At 44.9% G+C, this 26,141-nt stretch overlaps 1 protein-coding gene across 1 annotated transcript in view; it reads left to right on the forward strand.

The window, feature by feature from the left end:
- abcg2a (ATP-binding cassette, sub-family G (WHITE), member 2a) overlaps positions 1-25,565 on the forward strand; it is a 43,480-nt gene extending 17,915 nt beyond the window's left edge. Inside the window, exons 5-13 of the mRNA XM_078562594.1 lie at positions 2,990-3,141; positions 5,336-5,440; positions 6,950-7,203; positions 10,473-10,555; positions 14,747-14,836; positions 17,388-17,512; positions 19,613-19,767; positions 22,845-22,934; positions 25,458-25,565. Of these exons, the coding sequence (XP_078418720.1) occupies positions 2,990-3,141; positions 5,336-5,440; positions 6,950-7,203; positions 10,473-10,555; positions 14,747-14,836; positions 17,388-17,512; positions 19,613-19,767; positions 22,845-22,934; positions 25,458-25,565 (1,162 nt within the window). The remainder of the gene's footprint in view (positions 1-2,989; positions 3,142-5,335; positions 5,441-6,949; positions 7,204-10,472; positions 10,556-14,746; positions 14,837-17,387; positions 17,513-19,612; positions 19,768-22,844; positions 22,935-25,457) is intronic.
- The last annotated feature ends 576 nt before the right edge of the window (positions 25,566-26,141 follow it).

Raw genomic sequence — 26,141 nt, forward strand, 5'->3', positions numbered from 1 at the left:
TGAGGCTTAGGAGCAGGAGTAGGCTATTCAGTCACCCAGACTCTTTAAAGTATCAATGGCTGAAACTGCAAGCACTTGAAACCTCTTAACCTTGTGAAAATAAACATTGTGCAATTGACAGTGGAGATCAGAGAACAAAAGTTGTCAATAAAGCAATATTTTCTCTGGAACTGAACTGTTTCAACAGTCTACTGGATGTCTGGCTCTTAGCCAAGTCTCTATGCACTCTTGACAGCTCTTGCTCTCTGATCTATTCTGTCAATTGCACAATGTTTAATTATACAGGACAAAGAGGTTTATTGATACTTTGAAGGGTCTGGGTGATTGACATTTTTATTGGTTACAGGAGCTTTGTTTAAGAAAGTGGAAAGTTACCAATTAATAACTTTTTTAAAGCTTTTTTTTTACACATCCTACTGTCACTATAGGGTTCATTGCTTCTATACAGTGTTTAGTGGGTGAATGGGCATGAAAGGTACCATGGGAAGTGCCATAGTTTGGCGTGAGGAGGGGCTGGAGGGGCTTGAGATGGCATGGATGGATGGGGCATGGGGAGTGTGTCTGGATTTTAAAGGTGGGGGCTAGAGGGCCTTACTTTTTTCATTACAACTGGGATGAAGTCCCACAGCACTGAGGTTGGCCTTTTTTAAGCAGCCTGCCTCCACACCCAGCATCCTCTGCAGCTGCCTCTGAAATCTTTCCTGCAGTGGCTTCCCTGGCTGCAGCACCTCCCCCTCACCCCCCCCCCCCTCCCACCCCCACCCCCCCACTTTCTCCTGAGTTGGGCAGGCGAGGCTGAGCCAGGAATCTGCCTGGCTCATCTGCCTCGAGGATGAAAATCCTGGTCCTTATGCTTGGTAAGTAAGTGGTTCTTACTGAGTTGGGCAAGTCGAGCATAAATTAAAACAATTGCAATGGCCAAGCGATAGTTATCGGGACAGAAGAATATTACCCTGTTATTCAACTCGAGTAGGGTTGTGACCACATTCTCCTCTGTCCCTTACTTCTACTACTGACTTCTTACCATCACCAGGATGACCTAGAAAGCAGTTACTTTCGTTAATTGAACTATTTTGTAAATGTTATCACCATAGTTGAAGTTAATAAGTATTCTGACATGGTTATTCTTAAAAAACCAACTTCAACGTTTAGCCAAGTATTCTCACCTTCAGTGCTTACAGAACTTTGGCACAAAATGTTTCACTAGAGTTAGATATTAATGAATATTATTATTCACAGGAGGTGTGGCCTTCCTGAAATTTTGTACATAGTTCGACTTCCACATACACAGTTTTCACACTTTGTTCCTCCTGCCTTTCTTTCTCTCAACTCTTGGAACTTCCATATGGGGCAGGATATTGAGGCCGGCGAGTGGGGGGTGTGGGTGAGGCCTGCTCACCGAAGGGTAAAATGACCCTGGATGACGTTGGGCGGAACTCCCGACGTCACCCCCCGTCATTTCAATTTTCAGGTCGGCGGGGGTGCAGCCGAATCAGCTGTGCGCCCACTGACCTGTCAACGGCCTATTGAGACCATTTAAAAAGTAATTGAACTTGTTAAAGGCGTCCAACCTTAAGGTTGGCGGGCAGGCCGGGAGCCCTGGCGGGCTTCAGAAAAAGCATCAAACCTCATCCACGGGCGGGATGAGGTTTCACGTAGATTTTTAAAAATTTAATAAAATTTTAATTAAAAGTCATGGACATGTCCCAACTCAGGTGACAGTATCAGGGAATTTTTATTTTTCTATATTTAACATTTTTGAATTTGGCGCCGATCTCCCTGAGGCTGCACTTAGCCTCAGGGAGACGAGTGCACTCTTTTGCCCGCATACGTGAAAGAGCGCACTCTCGGCTTAGGGAATACCCCCCCAACCCCCGCATCCACACAGGAGCGCACAGCGCTTCCTGGCGGACGTCACCCTGAGCGGGCCTTAATTGGCCCGCCCACGTAAAATGGCAGCATGCCACGATCGGAGGCGCGCCCGCTCCTGAACATCCCCGCCAACGGGGGCAAAATTCTGCTCATGATGCAGAATTCCAAAGAATTTACAGCATAGGAACAGGCCATCCCATCCCATGGTGTTTATGCTCCACAAGAGCCTCCTCCCATCCCTACGTCTCACCCTAACAACCTATCCTTCTATTCCATTTCCCTTGTGTTTATCTAACTTCCCCTTTAAAGGTATTTACACTATTCACCTCAACTACCCTCTGTGGTAGGGGAATTCCACATTCTTTGGATAAAGAAGTTTTGCTGAATTTTCTTTTGCCACTTTTGTGTGTTTAAATATTCCCGATTTCTGTCCTGTCAAAGAACAGTAGGGGCCTTACGCACAATGGAGGCAGAGAACGGGAAGGAATAGCTGCCCGAAATTGCTCCAGCAAGCCAAAAAAAACTCTTCTAGGGAAAGCGTTGAGGTCTGTCCTCCTCTTCCCACCTGCCTCCTTCAAATAGGAAATTAATTATTCAATTGTACTTGGGTGGCATACCAATGGTGTTTTCCCTCCCTATCTCTGTAACCTCCACCAGCCCTCTACAGCCTTTGAGATCTCTGAGCTCCTCCAGTTCTGACTCCTTGAACATCCCCATTGGCAATCGTGTCTGCAGCTGCCTGGACCTGAGGCTCTGGAACTCCGTTCCTAAACTGCTCCATCCCTCTACTTCCGTCCCCTTTAAGATGATCCTTGAAACCAACAGCTTTAACCAATTTCCCTGCCATCTGTCCCAATAACTCCTTACATGGCTTGGTGTCAAATTTTGTTTGATAATTGCTCCCTTAGCATGTTAAGAGTGCTGTATCAGTGAAAGTTCTCGTTGGATGCTCAAAAGCAAACAATACCTGGGGTAGCTGCTGTCAGCCACCTCAAGTTAACTTTAGCGTTTCTCACAGGGTAAAAGTTGCTAACTACCCTCAGGTTTGAGACACCTGTTGTGAATAACTTGGATGAGAATTTGTCATGATGTTTACTTTTGGCATTTTTCTTCTTAGGATGTCAAGAAAAGGTAAAACAATCATCTTCTCAATCCACCAGCCCAGGTACTCTATCTTTAAGCTGTTTGACAGCTTGACACTTCTGGCCAGTGGCAGACTGGTTTTCCATGGTCCAGCCAAGGAGGCATTGGATTATTTCTCAGGACTCGGTGAGTGTTTGTAAATGAAACAATAGATTATTGCTCAGATTCCAGTTTAAAAAGGCAGGAGCTCTTAAATGTAAAATACTGAGACGAACTATTTGCTACAACATCTCACCCCAGTTCAGTCTTATGGCAAAGTTCAAAAGAAAGACTTGCATTTCTATAGCACCTTTCATATGAACGTGAGAATTAGGAGCAGGAGTAGGCCATTTAGCCCCTCGAGCCTGCTCCGCCATTCAATAAGATCATGGCTGATCTGATTGTGGCCTCAACTCCACTATCCTGCCTACCCCCGATATCCTTTCACTCCCTTGTTAGTCAAGACCTCTGCCTTAGGAATATTCAATGACCCTGCCTCCACCACTCTCTGGGGAAGAGAGTTCCAAAGACTCATGACCCTCTGAGAGAAAAAGTTTCTCCTCATCTCTGTCTTGATTGGGAGACCCCTTATTTTTAAACTGTGTCACCCAGTTCTAATCTCTCCCGCAAAGGTAAACATATTTTCAGTGTCCACCCTGTCAAGTCTCCTCAGGATCTTAAATGTTTCGGTAAGATCTCCTCTCATTTGTCTAACCTCCAATGGATACAGGCCCAGCCTGTCCAACCTTTCCTCATAAGATGACTCCCTCATCCCAGCTATCAGTCTAGTAACCCTTCTCTGAGCTGCTTCTAATACATTTATTTCTTTACTTAAATAAGGAGACCAAAACTGTACACAGTATTCCAGATGTGGTCTCATTTTCTAAGTGCCCTCATAACCTAAGGACATCCCAAAGAGCTTTACAGCTCCAATTAAGTGCTTTTGAAGTGTAGTCATTGTTGTAATGCAGGAAATGCAACAATCAATTTGGGCACAGCAAGCTCCCACACACGGAAATGTGATAATGACCAGGTAATCTGTTTTTGTGATGTCGATTGAGGGATTGAAGTTGACCGGGATACCGGGGAGAACTTAACCTACTCTTCTACAAAATAGTGCTTTTGGGATCTTTTACATGTACCTGAGATGATATAAGGACCCTTGGTGAGACCACACCTGCAGTGTGGTGTGCAATTTTGGTCTCCTTACCGAAGAAAAGATATACTTACCATAGAGAGAGTGCAGCGAATGTTCACCAGGCTGATTCCTGGGATGGCAGGATTGTCGTGTGAGGAGAGATTGGGTCATCTAGGCCCTGTATTCACTGGAGTTTAGAAGAATGAGAGGGGATCTCATTGAAACATATAAAATTCTGACAGGGATGGACAGACTGGATGCAGGAATGATGTTTCCTCTGGCTGGGGGTCTAGAACAAGGAGTCACAGTTTCAGGATACAGAGTAGACCATTCAGGACTGAGATGAGGAGAAATTTCTTCATTCAGAGGGTGGCGAACCTGTGGAACTCTCTACCACAGAAGGTTGTGGAAGCCAAGTCACTGAATATATTTAAGAAGGAAATAGATAGATTTCTGGACTCTAAGGACGTCGAGGGTATGGGGAGGGGATGGGAGTACAGCGCTGAGCTAGAGGATCAGCCATGATCATGGTGAATGGCGGAGCAGGCTCGAAGGGCCGAAAAACCTACTCCTCCAATCTTCTAAGTTTCTATGCGACTGATGCATTTTACCTTCCTCCACACAACTCATCAGAAGCTAGCCATCTTCTCATGAAACATTTAGATATAAGAATTAATGGGAAGCTGTTTCCAGTGGCTGAAGGATCAATAACTAGAGGGAATAGATTTAAAGTGATTGGCAAAGGAACCAGAGGTGACATGAGGAAAACGTTTGTTTTTTTCAGAACGACTAGTTAGGATTTGGAACGCAGTGTCTGAGAGAGTGGTGGATTCAAATTTAATCGTAACCTTCAAAAGGAAATCGAATGAATTGTTGAAGGACAAAAAAAAGTAGTGGGGTATGGGGAAAGAGTGAGTGAGTGGAACCATCTGGATTGCCCTTTGAAAGAGCCAGGGCAGACTTGATGGACTGAATGGCCTCCTTCTGTGCTGTGCTGTTCTATGATTCTATAGCCCAGAGATATCCCGTGGGTTGTGAAATGCCGTAAGTTGTTGGTTGATTTGACAGTCCCTAGAGCTGTTAGGACTGGACAACCCAAACTGTCAATAATGCTTTAGCAAAATTAATCAATTTAATTATGTTTTTTTGGGGGGCTAACATTTGCTCTTGCTTTTTAACTTTTCTTTTTGTTTTCTTAAACAGGACACAGCTGCGAGCTATTCAACAACCCTGCTGACTTTTTCCTCGATATTATCAATGGAGACTCAACTGCAGTGAATGCACATAAAGTTATAGACTTCGATCCAGGTATAGTGTGTACAATGAGGCCCAAATAGACAATATTGATTCTTTGTTCATGATAATCTTTTGTAATATTTCCACCTCCCACCCCACTGATCGACCCTGAAATACCATCATGTACCACCGTGGATGTATCTTTTTCCCTATTACAAGATTTACTCCCCAGAGTATGTCACGTCCTGTGTGTTTTCACAGCAGATTAACTCCGATAGCTATTTGCCTGGCAGGAAAACAACACTTTTTTTCAGGTTTTGTAAATTACTTGAACCTTAATTGAGGTTCTTGACGAGACAAAAAGTTGGCAGACAGTAGCTTTTGGTGTAACAAATTAAGAGGATTTATTAAGTAATAAATGAATACATAACAACCAGGCAATAGTTTACAAGTCACACATGGCCTTTACTCTCCAGACCAGTTTGGACACAGGTCGATGCTAGACCTGGTCTGGTCTGACTTCTTTCTTCTGATCCGTTTTTTTTTTCCAAAAATTTGTGAAGGTACATTCTGAAACATTTCAAATTGAATATTACAGGAAGCGCAATAGAATTCAACTTTCCTCCATATAGCATGTTGCACTCTGAGATGCCTTAATACAATTTCAATACTTTTGATATTTACAGTATATGTGCCATGTCGGACATGTAGGCTGAGGGGTTCTACACAGATTTCAGCCCCTAAGTGTGCTATGTCTGAAAGTCCTTTAGTCGGTGGCCTTTCCCCATTGCACCTCTGTGCAGCTGCCCTAAGCTTTAGTGCGTCCCTCAGTATGTAGTCCAGGACCTAGGAATGTGCCAGTCTGCAACACTCGATTGTGGGCAACTCTTTGTACCGGAAGACCAACAAGTTTCGGAGAGCTCCCATTTGATTAAATTGGAGGCAGGACTTCCTTCCAGATGGGGGTGTGTTGGGAGTCTCACACTGAGCCAGTTAACAGCCTGATGGCTATTAAATCAACTCGGGGGTTTCCCAGCCGCGCAGAAGCAGGCTCGGCACTGACTATTAAACCGGGGCAAGTCCAGCTGCTCTGCATGAAATTCTGGCCTTAGCGTGGGTGAATTCAATGTTATATCAGGTACAAAAAGAGAAATAAAGTGGGGAAAGAAAGATCAGAATTAAAGAGACAGGGAAAAAATGGACCAAATGGAAAGGTAAAAAGAAAAGTTTTAATTTAAAATGAGTATTTTGAAAAATTTCCAACAGCAATTAAAACCTGAAGGAATGAGACTTCACATCTGGAAGAGTTCATTTTCAGTGGTAAGAGAGGTGATCTGGCAGTTACTTACACTTCTCAGCACATTAACAGGGTACATGGACTGAAACTGACAAGACTTCACTTTCTGTGCCGGGTTTAGCTTGCCAATACAATAACTTCACGCCTTTCATGCCCTTCAATGATGAGCCAGACAATGAAATACCGATCTTTGCAAAGCTGACTGCATTTAACTTATTTCAATTTAAATGCTATAGGTTTGATTAAAGCACTTATTAAAGTGTTTATTTTTCCTCCTATCATAGAATTGGCTCTTGATTCATCTGCTTTAAAGAAAGAAACTACCATAGCAGACAACCTCGCAGAGGAATACTCCAAATCCACCTATCACAGTGAAATGATGTCTGAATTAAAGAAGCTGTCTCAGGGAAAAGTTGGAAATTCTGCGTCAGTTTCTAGGAAGATTACATATGCAACGTCATTCTTTCACCAACTGAAATGGGTGACTAAGCGATCCGTCAAAAACCACCTTCGGAGTCCCCAGGCTTCAATTGCTCAGGTAAAACGGAATCTCACCACTGTTTTAGTGATGCTGAAACTCAAAGTAAAGAAATTGCTCTCACTTACTCTCTGGTTTTTTTCTGATCAAGTAGAGCTTTTTACAAAAATAAAGGAGGAAAGAGTTGTACTTATAGAGTGCCTTATCAGATATTACTAAATCTCAAAGCGCTTCACCTGAATTGTTTTGAAGCACAATCAGTGTCCTTACGTCGGCAAACATGGTATAGCGGGGCAGCCAATCAAATGAAAGACTTGCTTTTTTTGTTGAAGTTCGAAATTGAGGGAGAAACATTGGCCAGAAGACTGAGAACTCCCTGATTTTCTTTGAGCAGCTCTGTGGGATCTTTCAGCTTCTACTTGGAGAGGCAGGTGACTCCTCATTTTAAAGATCTTGTCAAAAGTGCACCAGCTTCCTGAGTACTGCCACTGAACTGTCTGTCACTGTAGCCCATGTGCTCAAGCCTCTGAAATAGGGCTTGAACCCACAACCTTTTGAGTTAAAGGGTAAGAATGTTACCCACTGAGGTGAGTCAACACTTGTGATGGTCACTGAGCAGATGAGAAGAAGAGAACGAGAAAAAGCACAATTGAAGTAAAGAATTGGGATGTAGCTATTAAAGCCTGAGAGGGGATATTAACAGTGGTGGAGTAAATAATGGAGGTGGAAAGGTATAGCTAAGTGTTATTAATGTACATATGGAAACAAACTCATTATAATAGAGGTTGCTGCTAAGAGGCAACGTGTAAATAATGAAGAGAGGGGGCAAAGGTTGGAGCCCTGGAGTATGACACAAGGTGACATTGTGGGAGGAGTAGCAATGGGTAAAATTGGAACCCAGAAAGAGCATTGTGACGATGGTGGAGGAGAGCTGTTGGGGAAGGTGAAATGTTTAGTGGCAGTGAAAGCAGCAGGGAGGTAAAGGAGGCTTACAGCTAAAGTAAATTGTACAGTAGGGTACCCTCTTGAGTTGAGAGTACTAAGTATTAAATTCTGGTATGGTTAAGAGTCTGATATTGTACGGACTGCCTGAGCTTGGCGTGCTCCTTACAGTCTTGGCCTGGCCTTGACCTACTTCCCAGTAAGTGAGATCAAAGCATCAGAGGAAGAGAGGCCCATGATTAAAGTTAGAGTGCCAAGTCAGGCATTGAACAATGAACAGCAGCCCACAGCAAAGCACAGGGATGTAAAAGTTATCAGTGGGCAGGATGGGAGAGTGTACTTGAATTGCTGAAAAGATCATCAGCAGGAAGAGACCTCACCAATTCAACCCAATAGGTCAATCAGTGTCTTAGAAGTGGCTGCATTTAATGATGCCAATATTCATGACCAATATGGAGATGATTTAGGAATTTCCCCATCAGTGACACTTGGAGACCTCACTGCTGTGAGTGACTGAGATTGATCTTACAACATTTTATTTTCATTATTTCTTTCGTGGGATGTAAGTGTTTTTTGGAAAGACCAACATTTGTTGCCCATCCCTAATTGTCCTTAAACTGATTGACTCGCTCGGCCATTTCAGAGGGCAGTTAGGAGTCAACCACATTGCTGTGGGTCTGGAGTCATATATAGACCAGACCGGGTAAGGACAGCAGATTTCCTTCGCTAAAGGGACATTAGTGAACCAGATGGGTTTTTACAACAATCGATGATAGTTTCATGGTCACCATTACTGAGACTAGCTTTCAATTCCAGAGTTTTATTAATCTGAATTCAAACTCCACCAGCCTGGGCCTCTGGATTACTAGTCCAGTGACATTATTGCTACGCCACCATCTCCCCCTGACATTATTTGTATTATGTAACTATCCTCCACTCACTCTATGTCCCTGACAATATGATCCTGCTTTATTTTTGTGATCGGGAGATTTTGCTGCAGCTTATAGAGACATTTTGAGTGGACTCTCGGGGTGAAATTGATCCATGCCAGCGGCCTGAACCAGGCTGATAGTAAATTGGCGCCTGTTATACATTGGAAAACATTGGCAAGGTTTTTGACTTTGAACCAAGTGAACCATCAGGAAATGAGTCTTCAAAAAAGAGGTTTTGAGCTCTCATTCCGTGAGCTTTGGTGGAAAAGCAGATTAGGCGCGGTGAGAAATCTGTTTCAGCAGACAGGTCTCATGGCCTCCGTCCGCTGTGCAATGAGCTCTCTGCCATGAGTCCTGCCATAAATCCCAGCCTGCCTCCAACTCATTGGGGCGGGACTTCCTGACCCCTCCCACCGGAGGGATCTTCCGGTCCTGCCAAAGTCAACAGAGATTTGGATGACTCACCGCACCCGCCAGAGGGGAAACCTGCTGCGATGGGGCCTGAAAATCCCAGCCGTCGAGTGAGACAGCGGCATCAATAGACACCGTGTAGAAAATGGCGATTCAGGGCAGTAGAGCAGTAATTTTGGATCAGTAAATTTGAGGTGTGGCAGGGAGGGGCTATATAAATGCAAACCCCTCTTTCTTTGAATTTAGCGCTCCCCTCGCATTAGCACTGACTTGAGCGCCGACTGATTTTAATGTCCTTGCTTGACTTCAAATTTCAGCGTTTAAAAGTTCCATGGCACTGTGTAATTATTGTGCAGCAAACTGTTACTGAGTAAACTAAGGTGATTCTTGGTTGAAGAAGTGCAATAGTGGGAAGCGCTGGGGTCTAAGCCCCCTTTTAAGGGAGGGAAGGGTCAATATGCTGGAGTTGAAGCTCTTGATGGATTATCCATTGGAAAGTGTTTGGAATGTATGTGCAATGTCATCAAGCAGAGGTGGGACCAAGATGAGCCGTGGTGTTTCCAAAGCTCTTCTCCTTGGCTTAGGCATGGAGAACACGCACTCATGTGAGGCACCAGGAAGCAGCCCATATTGGACGAGCCCACCAAAACATTCATTTTTTTAAAATTCTTTCAGTGGGATGTGGGCGTCACTGGCAAGGCCAGCATTTGTTGCCCATTCCTGATTGCCGTAGGTCTGGGGTCACATGTCGGCCAGACCAGGTAAGGACGGCAGATTTCCTTCCCTATAGAACATTAGTGAACCAGGTGGGTTTTTACAACAATCGGTGACAGTTTCGTGGCGCCCTTACTGAGACTAAGGCCGGGGATTCTCCGGTCCAGCCAGCAACGGGCATCGTCGCGGATGGGATGGGAAAATTTTCCCGCCCCTCCCACGACCATGCCCACCCTTGGTGGGACTGGAAAATCCTGCCCTAACTTCCAATTCCAGATTTTATGAATCAAATGTTTAATTGTTCTTAACCAGTTTTTCTCGTTTCATTAGGTGCTGGTTGTACTTCTCTTGGGGCTGGTTCTGGGAATCATATTTTTTGGAGTGCCTGATGATTTGGCAGGAATTCAGAACAGGTTAGTATAACTTCACAGATTGCACCACTTAACTGAAACATCTAAGTCTCTCCGAGGAACATGATAGATGATTGGCTAGCATAATAACAACAAAATTAATTTACATTTATGAAGCATCCTCAATGTAGCGAGCTGCATAGGAGAATTATCAACAAAACTTGACACCAGAGTCATTATTCTAATCCTTTAGTTTGTAAACCATGAATGTGTTAACAGTATAATCCAGTGCATACGTGATGGGCCGAATGGCCTCCATCTGCACCATAACAATTCTGTGATAATTATCTTAATTAACTTTTAGAAAATATAACCGAACATTGTGAGCGCCAGTGTGAAAATGTCTGACTGTTGTGGTATACTGGTTAGAATTCAGAGCTTTCCCTGCTGTTGCCCAGGTTCGATCCCACTTCCAAATTAAATTCAGATTCCAAACTAATTTTGTTATGTTAAACTTACATAAGAACCTAGATCTGCCCCAGCTCGAATATTGGGCTGGATTTTCCTGGCCTTGTGGAAACAGGATTAGAGGGGGAGCCAGGAAAAATAGAGGTGGGGGGGGGCCACATTGGGATGACTACCCGATTCCATTCTAGCAGCCGGAGAACTTTCCCAGCTCAGGCTAATAACCGGATTGGCTGACCAGTTCCTGGAGGCCAGTTTAGGGTTGCTCAAGCCCCAATTAGGGACAATTTTACAGCGTCGCCCAAACTTTCCCATTGGTGGAGCCAACCTTGCCGGCTGTGGAGGCTGCCGACTGCTCGGATGGGGCCTCCCTATCGGAGCTGGAAACCTCATGTCCCAATGACGGGGTCGCTTGGGGGAAAGGCCACAGTCACCGCAGCGTCTGATGCTGCGGATGGGTTTCTCTTCAACCTGACCGACTTCAGGGGTCTTTAGGTGCAGCCCCTCTGCATTGGCCAGCGATGGTGCCTCCATGTTGAGGCGCCCTCACCATCTCTGATGTGCCTCAGCAGCGCCCAGTTCTCCCCATGGGCTTGCCGAGGCCCCAGAGCTGCCGGTTCTGTGGATTGGGCTTCCAGCCTCCGGCACCCGCCTGTCATGCCTCCCTGAGGATTGAGCCCCCGGCATGTGTGAGCTCAGGACCCCCATTTGGTGCCAAAGTTGTCAGGAGAAGGCTGCCCGTTGTCGCTAGACTTTAGGAAGGACGTGAAGGCTTTGTAGAGGGTGCAGAGGAAGTTTAGATTCCACAGACGAGGATTACAGACTGGAGAAAGTGGGATTTTTTTTTCCCCTTAGACCAGGGAAGGCTACGAGGAGATTAGATGGAGGCGTTTAAAATCATGAAGGGTTTAGAACAAAACTAAATTGTTTCCCATGGCTGATAGGTCAGTAACCAGAGGACACAGACTTGAGGTGATTGGCAAAAGAATCAGAAGTGAAATAAGGAAATATTTCTTTATGCAACAAGTGGTTAGGATTTGGAATGCGCTATTTGATAGGGTGATGGATACAGATTCAATGATAGTCTTCAAAAATAATTGAATAAAAGAGAGAAAATTGCAGGGATATGTGGAGTGATTGGGAAGGAGAGGGGGTGGGGGTAAATGGAACTGCTTTGCTCTTCAAAAGAGCCATTGCAACCTTGATGGGCCAAATGGCCTCATCCTGTGCTACATGATTCCATTAACTCTGAGAAGATTTTTCCTGCCTTCTTGTTCTACACCACTCATATTTAATCTTGTACCTCTGGCCCCTCATTTTGACCCTTCAGCTACTAGAATCAGCTGGATCTAAATCAGTAATATGCATGGTGAACAGGAGTGACCCCAGAAGTGAACCCTGTGGATACCACTAACCACCCAATCATTCTGGACAAAGGCCCTTAATCCTGACACAGCCATGTCAGAGTGACTCAATGATTAGCACTCTCGCCCCAGTCAAGATGTTGTGGGTTCAAGTCCTACTCCAGGAACTTAAGCCCAAACATCTAGGTTGACACACCAAAGGGAGCTCTACACTGTTGGAGGTGCTGTCTTCCAGATGAGACATTAAACTGAGACCCCCATCTCGGGTGACATTATTTTGAAGAGGAAGCAGGGCAGTTATCCCTGGTGTCCTGGCCAATATTTGCCCCTCAACCAACATCATTAAAAAAAAAGGTTATCTGGTCATTATCACATTGTTGTTTGAGGATGGTTGCTGTGTTTCCTACAATAGTGACAACATTGAATTTCATTAACTTAGTGCTTTGGGGTCCTGAGGATAGGAAAGGCCCTGTAGAATCATAGGTCACAGGAAACACAGTAAGATCTTACTTTCTGTTTTCTCCCTTCAAACCAAAGTTTAATTCAGTTTGTTATTCTCTCCCCATTTCCATAGAAGATTATGGGATGAAGTTTGATTTGAACAAGATGAGGAAACAGAGTAGAAAGATCCTAAATTTTAATTGTCACTATATTGACACATTGATTAAATGTGACAGATTTAGAACAGAGAGCAAGGGAAATCTCTTCACATAAAGAGTTCATAGAATCATGGAACAGCATAGCACAGAAGGAGGCCGTTCAGCCCATCGAATCTACACTGCCTGTTTCGAAGAGCAAACCGGTTAGGCCCAATTAAAAGGGATTCTAATGTGCGAAATGGAAATATCAGACCAGGTGCAATAGGTGATGTTGTTATGAGGTTAAAATTAAGGCAGAGGATTGTTTTGCTCTGTATCCAACCCAGTTTCTACTTGACACAAATACCAGCAACAAGCTAGTGGTGATCTCTTGCTATCAAACTGACTTTACTGAGGGTTAACTGCTGGTCTTAAAAAAATCTTGGTGCGTTCAGTCTACAGTTGATGCTAGCTGAATAGCTTTGGGAATTGATATCACAAGGACATTGTGAAAGCATCTGTATGTATTTGTAATGAGTTGAACTCAGGGGCTAAGCATCTTGGCTTACTTATCAACTATGTCAATTCATAAATTCTGTTGTTGACAATGTGTTTGGCTGCTTAGAAATGCATTCTTCTTCATTGTATATCTTCTCAATATACTATTAGTAGCCATTCAATAATGTCTTTAGATAGGATCTCCTAACTGTGAGATATCCCTACCCTTGTTAGCAATAGACCCTGACTATAGGGGGAGATGGCGTAGTGATATTGTCACTGGACAAGTAATCCAGAGGCCCAGGTTAATGCTCTGGGAACATGTGTTCAAATCCTTGCAGCTGCTAGAATTTAAATTCAATTAAAAGTTAGTCTCAGTGATGGTGGCTGGTTCACTAATGTCTTTTAGGGATCAAAGGAAATCTGTCAACCTTACCTGGTCCGGCCTACAATTAACTCCAGACCCACAGCAATGTGGTTGACTCTTAACTGCCCTTTGAAATGGCCTAGCCATTCAAATCAGGGGCAATTAAGGGTGGGCAACAAATGCTGGCCTTGCCAGCGATGCCCACATCTCATGAAAGAATAAAATATTAAAATTAAATCCAACTGATATAGAAGACCTTTCTTGTGATTATTTTCTATTCGGGTGCCCAATCTTTGGATATCATTTTGCTTCATAGTTTAATATCTTGAGTGCTCTTTCTTGTAATACATTGACATTGTATTATTAGGTGTTTAGTTCTATTGGCAAGAATATTATTTCTGTGCTTAAGCTGTTTTACATTTGCTGTTTACCCTCCTATTACCTCTAGACTTGACTATTCCAGTGTTCTCCTGGTCACCTCCAGCCTTGCCTCCTCCATATACTTGAGTTTATCCAAAATTCTGCTGCCCATATCCTAACTCACATCGATTCTCATTCACTCATCATCCCTGTGCTCACTGGTTTCCATTGGTTCCCGATCTGGCAGCTCTTCAATTTTAAAATTCTCTTCATGGCCTCTCTCCTCCAACACCCTTGAGATTTCTACACCCCTCCAGATCTGGCTTCTTGTGAATCTGTATTTCCTGTGCCACACCACTGGTGGCTGTGCCTTCAGCTACCTGGGCCTTAAACTCAGGAATTCGCTCTCTACCTCTGTCTCCTCCTTTAAGTCGCCCCTTTAAAAATGACCTCTTGGGCCAAGCTTTTGGTCACATGTTCTGATATCTCTGTGTCGGATTTTGTCTGAATCGCTCCTGTGCTAGGTTAAGGCACTGTATAAATGCAAGTTGTTTTTGATGCGGCACTGGGCGAAATCTGGAACAAGTAACATCCACTCGTGGTCATTTCTGCTTTCTTACAGAGCAGGTGCAATGTTCTTCCTGACCAACATCCAGTGTTTCAGCAGCCTATCTATTGTTCAGCTGTTCATCATAGAAAAGAAGATTTTCATGTAGGTGATAACTCTGATTTTCTGACATTAAATGCCAAACCCATTCTGTTTGTCTGTAATTAGAATTGTGATGAAAATCTATTTGCAGAAGACAAATATTCAGTATCGAAGCTTCTAGCCAAAGCTCAAAGATGTGCTCCAGATACCGCGTGTGGGCTGGGCAACCAGCATTTTGGAATTAAAATCTTACTATTTATAGAATGAATTTCTTTTAGTTAACATCAGTCTCTCTCATTTCTAAAATTGAAATTTTAATTGCCTAATCTACTTATCATTCCATGTGACCAAATTATAATTCCTCACATTGAGCAGCATCACTTAAATTGGGGGAAAAAAGCAGGATCTGAGAGATCATGGTGCTATTGTAATAGTTTTTAAAATATCCTATCATACCATGTGAGTGTCGCTGGCAAAACCAGCATTTGCTGCCCATCCTTAATTGCCCTTGAGGAGGTGGTGGTGAGCCTCCTGCTAGTGATCCAGGTGACTGTATTTCTTAGATTTTTGATTGACAAGGTGGGGGGGTCAAGGGTTCTGGGGAACAGACAGGAAAGTGGAGTTGAGGCCACAATCGGAGCAGCCAGGATCTTATCGAATGACAGAGCAGGCCCGAGGGACCGAATGGCCTACTCTTGCTGCTAATTCTTGTGTTCTTGTTTCCTAAACATCCTCATTTCTAAATTTCAATGCCCAGTAATTGGCTAATTTAATTGAAGTGACCAGGGTAATTAGGTGGTTAAAGTAAATTAAATAGTGGCCTCTGTTTAAAACTGGATCTTTCTTTTTGTTTCTTTCTTCGCCTCTAAGTCTTACACTTGCAAAAAATTTGACTACAATTAACAAGATTTCTAACAGAGTAGGACCCATCATTATTCCCAGAGAGAATCACATTATCCCCAAAGATTTCTTTCCATCATGAGACTGAATGCTGCATTGTCCTTAAGGAACTTGTTTGTAAATGTCAATCCCAGTATCATCATAATGTGAAATGGAATGTGAATCACAAACATGCTCTCCTATCCATGGGAATTATCTGCAAGCAGTCCGTGTCCATATACAGCAAGACCTGGACAATATCCAGGCCTGGGCTGATATGTGGCAAGTAACATTCACGCCACACAAATGCCAGACAATGATCATCTCCAACAAGAGAGAATCTAACCATCGCCCCTTGACATTCAATGGCATTACCATCGCTAAATCCTTCACTATCAACATCATGGGAGTTACCATTGACCAGAAACTGAACTGGACTATCCATATGAATACTGTGGCTACAACAGCAGGTCAGAGGCTGGGAATTCTGCAGATAGTAACTCACCTCCTGACTCCCCAAAGCCTGTCCTCCATCTACAAGGCACAAGTCAAGAGTGTGATGGAATACTCCCCACTTGCCTGGATGAGTGCAGCTCCCACAACATGCAGGAAGTTCAACACCCTCCAGGGCAAAGCGGCCCACTTCATTGGCATCCTATCTACAATTCACTCCCTCCACCACCGACGCACAGTGGCAGCAGTGTGTACCATCTACAAGATGCACAGCAGCAATTCACCAAGGCTCCTTTGACAGCACCTTCCAAACCCACAACCACTACCACCTAGAAGGACAGAGGCAGCAGACACATGGGAACACCACCACCTGCAAGTTTCCCTTCAAGTCACACACCATACAGACATGGAAATATATCGGCCGTTCCTTCACTGTCACTGGGTCAAAATCCTGGAACTCCCTCCCTAACAGCACTGTGGGTGTACCTACACCACATGGACTGCAGCGGTTCAAGAAGGTAGCTCACCATCACCTTTTTGAGGGTAACTAGGGATGAGCGATAAATGCTGGTTAGGCCAGCTGGCTGGGCAACACCCCCCCTCCATCCTGTGAAAGCATCAAAAAAGTTAGGGGTTTAGCCCAGTGCAATGTTTGATGAAAGAAAGATTTGTATTGAGGCCGGCAGCTTTCAGTGGGTGGGACCTCCGCCCCTAGGGTCCTTGATCCCAGAGATGGGCTGCTGCTGTCCAGTTTAGTGCTGGTGTGGCCTTTAATTCAGTGGGCCTTGACAAAAAGAGAGAACGCAGCTATTTTTTTGCTAAAATTTTCTTTATTTATAAAATATCAAAAAGCACATTACAAACATTTCGAAAAGGCCAACACAGTGAAATGATATTCACATTATCTACACAAATCATGTTGCACTCTGAGGTGCTTCAATTCAATTGTCATGAGTGTAATATTTACTGTGTACACTTAATGCGAGTCATACATCCCGAGGGGGTCTATCCAAGTTGCAGCCCCCTGGTGCACTATGGTTGAAAGGTCTTAGACAACGACCTTTCCCTGTCGCGCCTCTGCAGCCCCTGCCCCAGGCTTTAGTGCGTCCCTCAGCACATAGTCCTGGGGCCCTCGCCAGCTCTCCGGGTGAGACCCCCATCTCTTCCGTTAAATACTGCCCAGAGAAATGATTTCCTCTGGTGGGAATGTACACGGTAAAATAAGTCTTCTCTATCTCCAATCCTTGCTCATAGTAATTTAATGCTATGTTGTGATTTACAGACACGAATATATCAGCGGATACTACAGAGTAAGTTCATACTTCTTAGCAAAGTTATTTGTTGACCTGATACCCATGAGAGCAGTACCATCCATTGTACTTGCAACTACAACCTACTTCCTGATAGGTGAGCAACAGAATTTCATCATTTTGAGTCTTGAGCTTCCAAGGGCAAGGCAATTTTAGCGAGCATAAAGCGAACATGGTGTTAGTAAATCTTTCACCCAAAATGTTAGTGCTAAAAGATGGGGGAGTGATCTGATTGAGGTTTTTAAGATGATTAAAGGGTTCACTGGGGCAGATAGAGAGAAACTACTTCCTCTGGTGGCGGGGGGAGAGTCTAGAACAAGGGGGCAGGGCCTTAAAATTCGAGCCAGGCCGTTCAGGGGTGACGTTAGGAGGCACTTCTTCACACAAAGGGGAGTGGAAATCTGGAACACTCTCCCCTAAAAAGGGTGTAGATGCTGGGAGTCAATTGGAAATTTCAAAACTGAGATTGATAGATTTTTGTTAGGCAAGGATATGAAAGGTTACCGAATTGATGTGGGCAGATGAGCTTAAGATGCAGATCAGCCATGACTTAACTGAATGGCAGAAAAGTCTCCAGGAGGTGAATAGCTTTATCCTGTTCCACTGGACTGGATCTTATCCTCCTCTGCCAGACTGCTTGAAGTTTGGGGCACTTGTAGAATGTAGAGTATGGCAAACCCACTAACTGCCCGCTTGCCCTGGCCTGTCTCCCATTGGTGGCAATGGAAGTGTTTGGCAGCCTGCCTGCCCTTGGGCCTATTGAGGCCCCTAAGTGGCCAATTAATGGCCACTTGGGTGCCTCATCCCACTCTTGCCGCTATATTACCCATAGCAGGACAAGGCCCATGCCATGCGGGAAGCCTGGCAGCTTTTACTGCACGGGCTGATGTCGGGCAAGTAGGGGGACATTCTGGTACCACAGCATAGTTGGAAAACTGTCCGTCAGGGGCACCAGCCCTCCCCCATGATCATACATACCCCCTTTTAACTCTCCCTCTGGCCTCTCAATCCTGGCCTCCCCATTCCCCTTGCGGCCAAAACTGCGAAAGCTTATCTTCAGTCTGGCCTCCATAACCTCCTGTTTGGGGACTGACCGTAGCCCCAGCGATGGCCACCACTCGAATCTGGTGCTGCTGGCACTACAGAGCTGCCAGCCAATTGGATTGGCCGGCAACTCCCGAAAGTGGGACTTCCTCCCCAAATTGGGGGGGGGGGGATGGAAGTCTCGCCCCTGAGCCAATTAAAGCCCCGTCAAGCGTAAAATGGCTGCAGGGCAGCTGGCTTTTTCGTGGGCGGGCTCCCAAGCGGCTTTTTAGCTTGGGGTGGGGCGGGCGGGGGGTGTGGGGAACATGGTGCCCTGTAAAATCCAGCCCTATGTTCCGATTATCAATAAAGTACGTTTATTAACAAATGAGCAATGGAGAATCAAACCTCTGCCAGTGGGTACATCGTTAGGGTGTCCAAGGACCGAGCCTGGTCCAACCCCTGCCATAAATGGGGTGAATCATTTCAAAGTGAGGAAAGGACAATCTACCTTCACAGGAGTTACTGTTGTCATTTGTATCAGAAACAGAAGGGGAAAATCGAACGGTGATTGAAAGCTCCACAATGACATTAATTCAACAACAGACATAGTACAATAGCATAACTGGAAAGCTGAACGGACGTCTTGCTCAGACACTAGACTAGACCTAACTTCTGGTTACTACTCTTGTGTACTACTGGTATAGGAATATTTCAAATATAGTGCAAACTCAGGGAGGTGATGGTAAAACGTACGTCGGTAACAGCAATGAAAAATAGTGTGTGTAGGATATTAAAGCCGATACTTTAAACAACGCGAAGATTTTTTTAAGGAAATATTCTTTAAAATGATCACATGTAAACTTAAAGTCGTTAAACAAACAACATTTATAGCCTGAGATTCAGCAACCATATAGCATGTCAGACTGCCTTAGTAAATAAAAGATAAATAATTCATAGCCCTGTTTGTTAAAAATAGTTCAGGCGACACAGAGCAAATCTTCCCCAAAACCTTACATTTCTGTTAGATGCGGTTCTTTGTTTCAGATAGAATCGGACACCGCATTGTAGAACATGATAATGGTGTAATTTTATATCTTATAAAATATATTTATCGTTGATTTGGCAGACCACAATTTGATTGTCGCTTTGAAAATTATATTTTATTTTTCAGGATTCAAGTTACAACCTGTTGCCTTTTTCATCACATTGCTGACATTGGTCCAAGTGTCTATTACAGCTGCGTCTCTGGGATTGGCCGTTGCGATTGGACAGGACATCATAGCAGTTGCAAACCTTTATCTCAATGTTATATTTATTCTCATGATCGTACGTTGCATCTATTTGATTTTTGCTTACTCTTGTGTCATAGCCTCACCCACCCTCTCTCTGTAATCCCCTCCAGTCCTATGACCCACCCAGATATTTATGCTCCTCAATTCTGGCCTCTTGAGTCTCCCCGATTTTCATCACTTCACAATTAGCAGCTGTGCCTTCAGATGCCTGAGCCCTAAGCTCTGGAATTCCCTCCCGAAACCATTCCTCCCCTCTCTCCTCTTTTACAAATGATCCTTAAAAACCTACCTCTTTGACCAAGCTCCTGGTACCTGTCCTAATTTCCTCCTTTGTGGCTCGGTGTCAAATTTTGATAATTCACCCTCTGAAGTATGTTACAACCTTTTGCTACAGGTACCAGACCCTTTATCCAGTGTCCCAAAACCTGGAAAGACCCAAACACCAGCCACGTTCGAAACTGGCAACACTCCCACCCTGGAAGCTGCTGTACAATCCCCATCGGGCATTGCTGTCCATTACATCTTTTATTGATGAAAGGTCGATTTACAGGATTCCATTGATGGCCCCAAACCCGATTATGTCGGGGATTAAGGGTGGAAGCCAGCCTGGTCCACCCCTCGCCAACACCCCCCTGTCCCGCCCCTTTCCCCGCCTCCTGGTCTGGCTCAGCAGAGAAATCAGCCCAGATTTAAGTTTTAATGAATTCTTATCCAGAAAATCCCTGTGTCTGGGCACGTGTCCAGTCTCCAGCTTCCTGGATACGGGGTTCCTGGCCTGTACTAAATTCAAGTTGTTGTTTTAATATGTGCCTGTGGGGTTTTTTTTCTCGTCATGCAGATGTTTCCCAGCAGATTGTATGCTTTCCACATGCATAACCACTGATTCCGTGCCCGGTGGGCGCCGCGGGGACTGGGGTGTTTTGTTGACCCCTTTAATCACATCTTGGTTTAATGTTTGTAAGTTTCCTTTAAACTTTGTCCTTGGTTTTACAGCTGACCTGAATTAGAGGCTGTGCTTGATTTATCCCTTGTTATTGTTAATTTAGTTAATTGTTTTGACTCGAAAAGAGTTACATAAGCCACTGAGCCAATTAAAAACAAGAAATGGTGGAAAAACACAGGTCCGGCAGCATCTGTGGAGTGAAGAACAAGAGTTAACGTTTCAGGTTGACGACCCGTCAGTCAGAACCCTCGTCGGAACCTTCATTTATCATGAAACCTGGGATGAAGTTTCATGAAGTGTTTATACATTGAATAAAACTTTTTTATTAAAGTTCATTGACATGTCCCAGCTCATGTGACACTGTCACATGGTGGGGGCGGGGCATGTCTTAAAATGTTTTGACAATCAAACTAATCTCCCTGCGGCAGTTCTATGCCTCAGGGAGGTTTCTGCGCTCTTCTGCGTGCATGCACGAAAGAGCGCAGGCCCTGACTCTCTCCCCACCCCACCCCACCCCCCACCCCCACCCCCCCGCCCGCCCGCACAGGGAGCGCACAGCTTAATTGGCCCGCCCACGTAAAATGGTGGTGCGCAGCCGATTGCGGGCGGCTATCGGCGGCCTGCCCGCTCCCGCTCCCACACAGCCCCCCCCACAACAGGGAGAAAATTCTCCCCCTGAAGATATACAGCAGGATTCTCATTTGACCATTACTGGGTCCCAACATCTGCACCTGAGGCCCAGTGCAATTTTGAATGGCTGGCCAATCAGTGGCCAGCGTGCACGCTCACTATCGGATTATGGATGGTGGAGGGCCAATAGGAGGCGTGGGAGATAGTGAGCCCCACCTAGATTTGGGTGCTGCCGATGTGGGTAGGACAGGGGGAAGGGCGTCCTCGGAAGACTTTGTAATGAAGTTGAAATTTATACAGGTCATACTGCCAGACTGCCACTTTGGAGATAGGATGCACAGGACAGCCAGTGATTGCAACTATGGCCATCTAACAGGTGTGATCACGGGGGTAAAAGGGGGGTTAAAGAAGGGATGCTGGCCTCTCCACCCTGATCTGCCTCCATTGATTAGCGGGGATTTGGTTACCTCAGGGTGCCTGACTGCCGACCTGAAAACTCCAGTCAGCGTCTCTCCAGTGTCCCACCAATCCCCAAACCATCCACTTTTAAAATGGCCGTGAGCCAGCTGCTCTCCGCGAGCAATTTTGCAGCCCTCCTGCCACTGGTCCCATCTCTGACCACGAATCAAAGGTTCTGCCCATAGGGCTGAACCTTGCCTATGTCGGGTGGTCTGGGCGGGAGTGGGCTGGTGCGGAGCCAATCACCGCCTGCCCGCCGCCATTTTACACGGGTTGAGCCAATTAAGGCCCGCCCAGCATACCGGATGGCCGGTGGCGCTCAGCGCAACCTTTGCGGGTGGCGGGGGGGGAAGGGAGGAGGGAGAGTCAGGGCATGCATGCGAAAGAGCGCAGCAATCTACCCGAGGCAAGGAGACTGAATAGACAATAAAAGTTATTAAAAATTTAAAGTAAAAAACTATTTAAACATGTCCCCTCGTGTGACAGTGTCACGTGAGCTGGGACATGTTTGTGAAGTTTACCAAACTTATTAATTTTATAAAACCTTCAGGAAACCTCGTCCCGCCCGTGGATGAGGCTTCCTGGAAAATGTGAAGGCCGCTTGGGGCTCTTCGCCTGCCGCCAGCCTTAAGGTCGGACAGGCAGCGTTGTCAACAACTTTAATTGGTTTTTTTAATGGCCGGAATAGGGCGTTGACAGTTTGGGCGGCGCGCGGCCACCTCAAGCACACGCCCGCCGAACTAAACATCGAAATGACGCGCAATGACGTCAGGTCACACGCCCAACGTCATCCCGCGTCCTTTTACATGTCAGGCCCGCCCCCGCCCCCGCCCGCAGACAGCAATATTCTACCCATATAGTCAGTGGTGCAGTTTCTATATTATATATTTCTATATTATTTTTTAGATTCGATTTAGAATGATTTTCATGAGTGGCAGCTGGGGGGTTTTTTTTATATCATAATTTCCTCATGATCATGTATTGGGCATGATATTGTCACAAAGTCTACATCAATGACAGCCAATGTGACTGGAATATTGGGCTGCGTGCCCGTGTTAATGATTTGTAATTTTCTCCAGATCTTCTCGGGTCTCCTGGTGAACCTGCCGAGTGTTGTAAGCTGGTTGGCTTGGCTGAAATATTTCAGTATCGCACGATATAGTTTCACAGTAAGTACTGTGGAATTACCATCTCTGTATAAAAAGGATGTGTAGATATAGAATCATACAGCACAGAAGGAGGTCATTTGGCCCATTGTGCCTGTGCTGGCTCTTTGAAAGAGCTATCCAATTAGTCCCAGTCCCTTGCTTTCTCCCCCCATAGTCCTACACATTTTGCCTTTTGAAGTGTTTATTCAATTCCCTTTTGAAAGTTCCTATTGAACCTGCTCCCTCCACCCTTTCAGACAGCGCCTTCCAGATCACAACAGCTCACTGTGTAAAGAAAAAACTTCCCGTCATCGCCACCCCCCACCTCTGGCTTTTTTTCCAATTTTCCAAACCTGCCTGCTTTGGTTATTGACCCCCTTCGAAGTGGAAACAGTTTATCATAATTTTGAATAATTCCTATTAAATCTCCCCTATTAAACCTTCTCTGCTCCGAGGATAACAATCCCAGCTTCTCCAGCCTCTCCACATTAACTGGTCCTTCATCCCTGGAACCATTCTAGTAAATCTCCTTTGCACCCTCTCCAAACCCTTGACATTCATTCTAAAGTGTGGTGCCCAGAATTGAATGCATTGCTCCAGCTGAGGTCTAACCAGGGATTTGTAAAGGATAACTTCCTTGTTTTTATGCTCTTTGTCCCTATTCATAAAGATCCCATATGTTTCTTTTAACTTGCTTTATCAACTTTATCAGAGGCTAGGAATCCTGCGATGAGTAACTCACTTTCTGACTCCCCAAAGTCTGTCCACCATCTACAAGGCACAAGTCAGGAGTGTGATGGGGTACTCCCCACTTACCTGGATGAGTGCAGCTGCCACAACACTCAAGAAGCTGGACACCATCCAGGATAAAGCAGCCCACTTGATCGGCACCACATCCACAAACATTCACTCCCTCCACACGCACAGTTGCAGCAGTGTGTGTACCATCTACAAGATGCACTCCAGGAAATCACCAGGGCTGCTTAGACAGCACCTTCCAAACGCACGACCACTACCATCCGGAAGGACAAGGGCAGCAGATAGATGGGAACACCACCACCTGGAAGTTCCCCTCTAAGTAACTCACCATCCTGACTTGGAAATATATCGGCCGTTCCGTCACTGTCACTGGGTCAAAATCCTGGAACTCCCTTCCTAACAGCACTGTAGGTGTACCTACACCACATGGACTGCAGCGGTTCAAGAAGGCAGCTCACCCCCACCTTCAGGGCAACTAGGGATGGGCAATAAATGCTGGCCCAGCCAGCGAAGCCCACATCCCGTGAATGAATATTTTTTTTAAAAACTTGTCCTACCACCTTCAAAGATTTGTAAATCTGAAGCCTAGGTCTCTCTGTTCCTGCATCCCTTTTAAAATTCAGTTCATAATGTATCTTTTCATACTTTCTTCTAAAATAAATCACTTCACAATTCTCTGAATTTCATCTGCCATTTGCCTGCTCATTTCGCCGGTCTGTCAATGTCCTCCTGAAGCACAAAAAGGTTAAGATGCATATGGATCTGGGGTTTAACAAAGAGAAGTGTAGAGTACAAAAGGAGGAAGTTATGGTGAACCTTTAAAGAACTCTGGTTCCACCTCAACTGCAGTATTGTCCAATTCTGGGCACCACACTTTAAGAGAGATGTAAAGGCCCTAGAGAGAGTGCAGAAAAGGTTTATGAGAATGGCTCCAGGGAAGAGAGACTTCAGTTAAATGTCCCTGTAATGCTTAAATGCCTCTATCTCTCTAACGCCTCTATATAGTCCAGAGAAAAAAATTTTGTGCACAGTGGATGGTGCTCATAAAGGCTCTAATCCAACAGAAGGGTTGGATGTGACACCTCCTACTCCATGACAATGAATATTGATACATCAGCAGTCAGCATCTCCAAGCTGCTCTGGTATGAATTTTAATATGTCATATGGGTTTGATATGGAAGATAAATTTATAATAACTGGGGTTGTTCTCCTTAGAGCAGAGGAAGTTAAGAGGAGAGTCGATAGAGGTGCTCAAAATCATGAAGGGCTGGATAAACGAGAAGAAACAGTTTCCAGGCATGATGGGCAAAATAACTAACCACTGGATACAGATTTAAAGTTATTGACAAAAAAAAACCAGAAGGGAGGTGAAGGGAATTTATTTTTACACAGTTACGATCAGGAATGTGTCACCTGAAAGGGTGCTGGATGTAAATTCAATCGCAATTTTCAAAAGAGATTGGATAGTGGGAAAATGTTTTCAGGGGCTATGGGGAAAGAGCAGTGGAAGAATGGGATTAAATGGATAGCTCTTTCAAAGGGCCAGCAGAGGTATGATGGGCTGAATGGTCTCCCGTGCTACATAATTCTATGATGTAGACAAATAATCAATCATGTGACCTATAGGCGAACTTTGGTAAAGCACATTATATTGAGTGGATTCAGTAGATTCAGTACTTGGATTGGATGATTTCTTCTACCTCCTGAATTCTCAATTCTATTTGAGGTAAGAAAGTGCAAGGAATGTTTTTTTTTAACCCAATATGTTACTTTGGTTTTACACAGGCTCTACAGTTGAACGAATTTGTAGGTCTGAATTTTTGCAACAGCTCTGAATCAGTATTTACCACCCATGGAAACAGCTGTAGCGTACATCCTGAATTTATAACGTAAGTTTAAAAAAAGACTTACATATCAAAGAATATTTTCAGTTTAATGCCTCAAAGATTTATTGTATGCCACCATTTACATATGCAAATGCAGCTTTACCTTTTCAACACTCTCTACCTAATCCCCATTTCACCCCTTTTCCGCAGTTGAACCCCCGACATGTGCTAGTGCATTCCCAGAGGGAAGGACATCATAGGGGAAGGGGAAAAGTGAGAGGGGGTGGAGGACGAGGTAAAGATGGTAGTAACATCATGGGTCAGGGTAGCTTGCAGAGCCATGGAGTGCCAGCAAGAGCTCAAGCTGGAGACCTCCCATGCACTCTGGTGGAGGCACCAATTGAAGATCGGATCCTTTCCCACGAGCACACAGCAAGTGGAGAAAGGGAGGGGTGATATCACTCTTGTGAACCCCTTTGTAGGTGGTGTCAGGCCCGTTGGCCTTATCTATCTTTTCAGCTGGGGTTGGTCCATGAGGTGAGGCGACTGAGGTGAGGGAAAAAGGAGAAAAATATCTTTACAAAGAAAGGTCGGAATTGTGATTGTACAGTTTAAGGATTTGTGAACGGTCATTGCTGACCAT

The sequence above is a fragment of the Cetorhinus maximus genome, chromosome 1 (genome assembly GCF_964194155.1).
Source record: "Cetorhinus maximus chromosome 1, sCetMax3.hap1.1, whole genome shotgun sequence".
Lineage (NCBI taxonomy): Eukaryota > Metazoa > Chordata > Chondrichthyes > Lamniformes > Cetorhinidae > Cetorhinus > Cetorhinus maximus.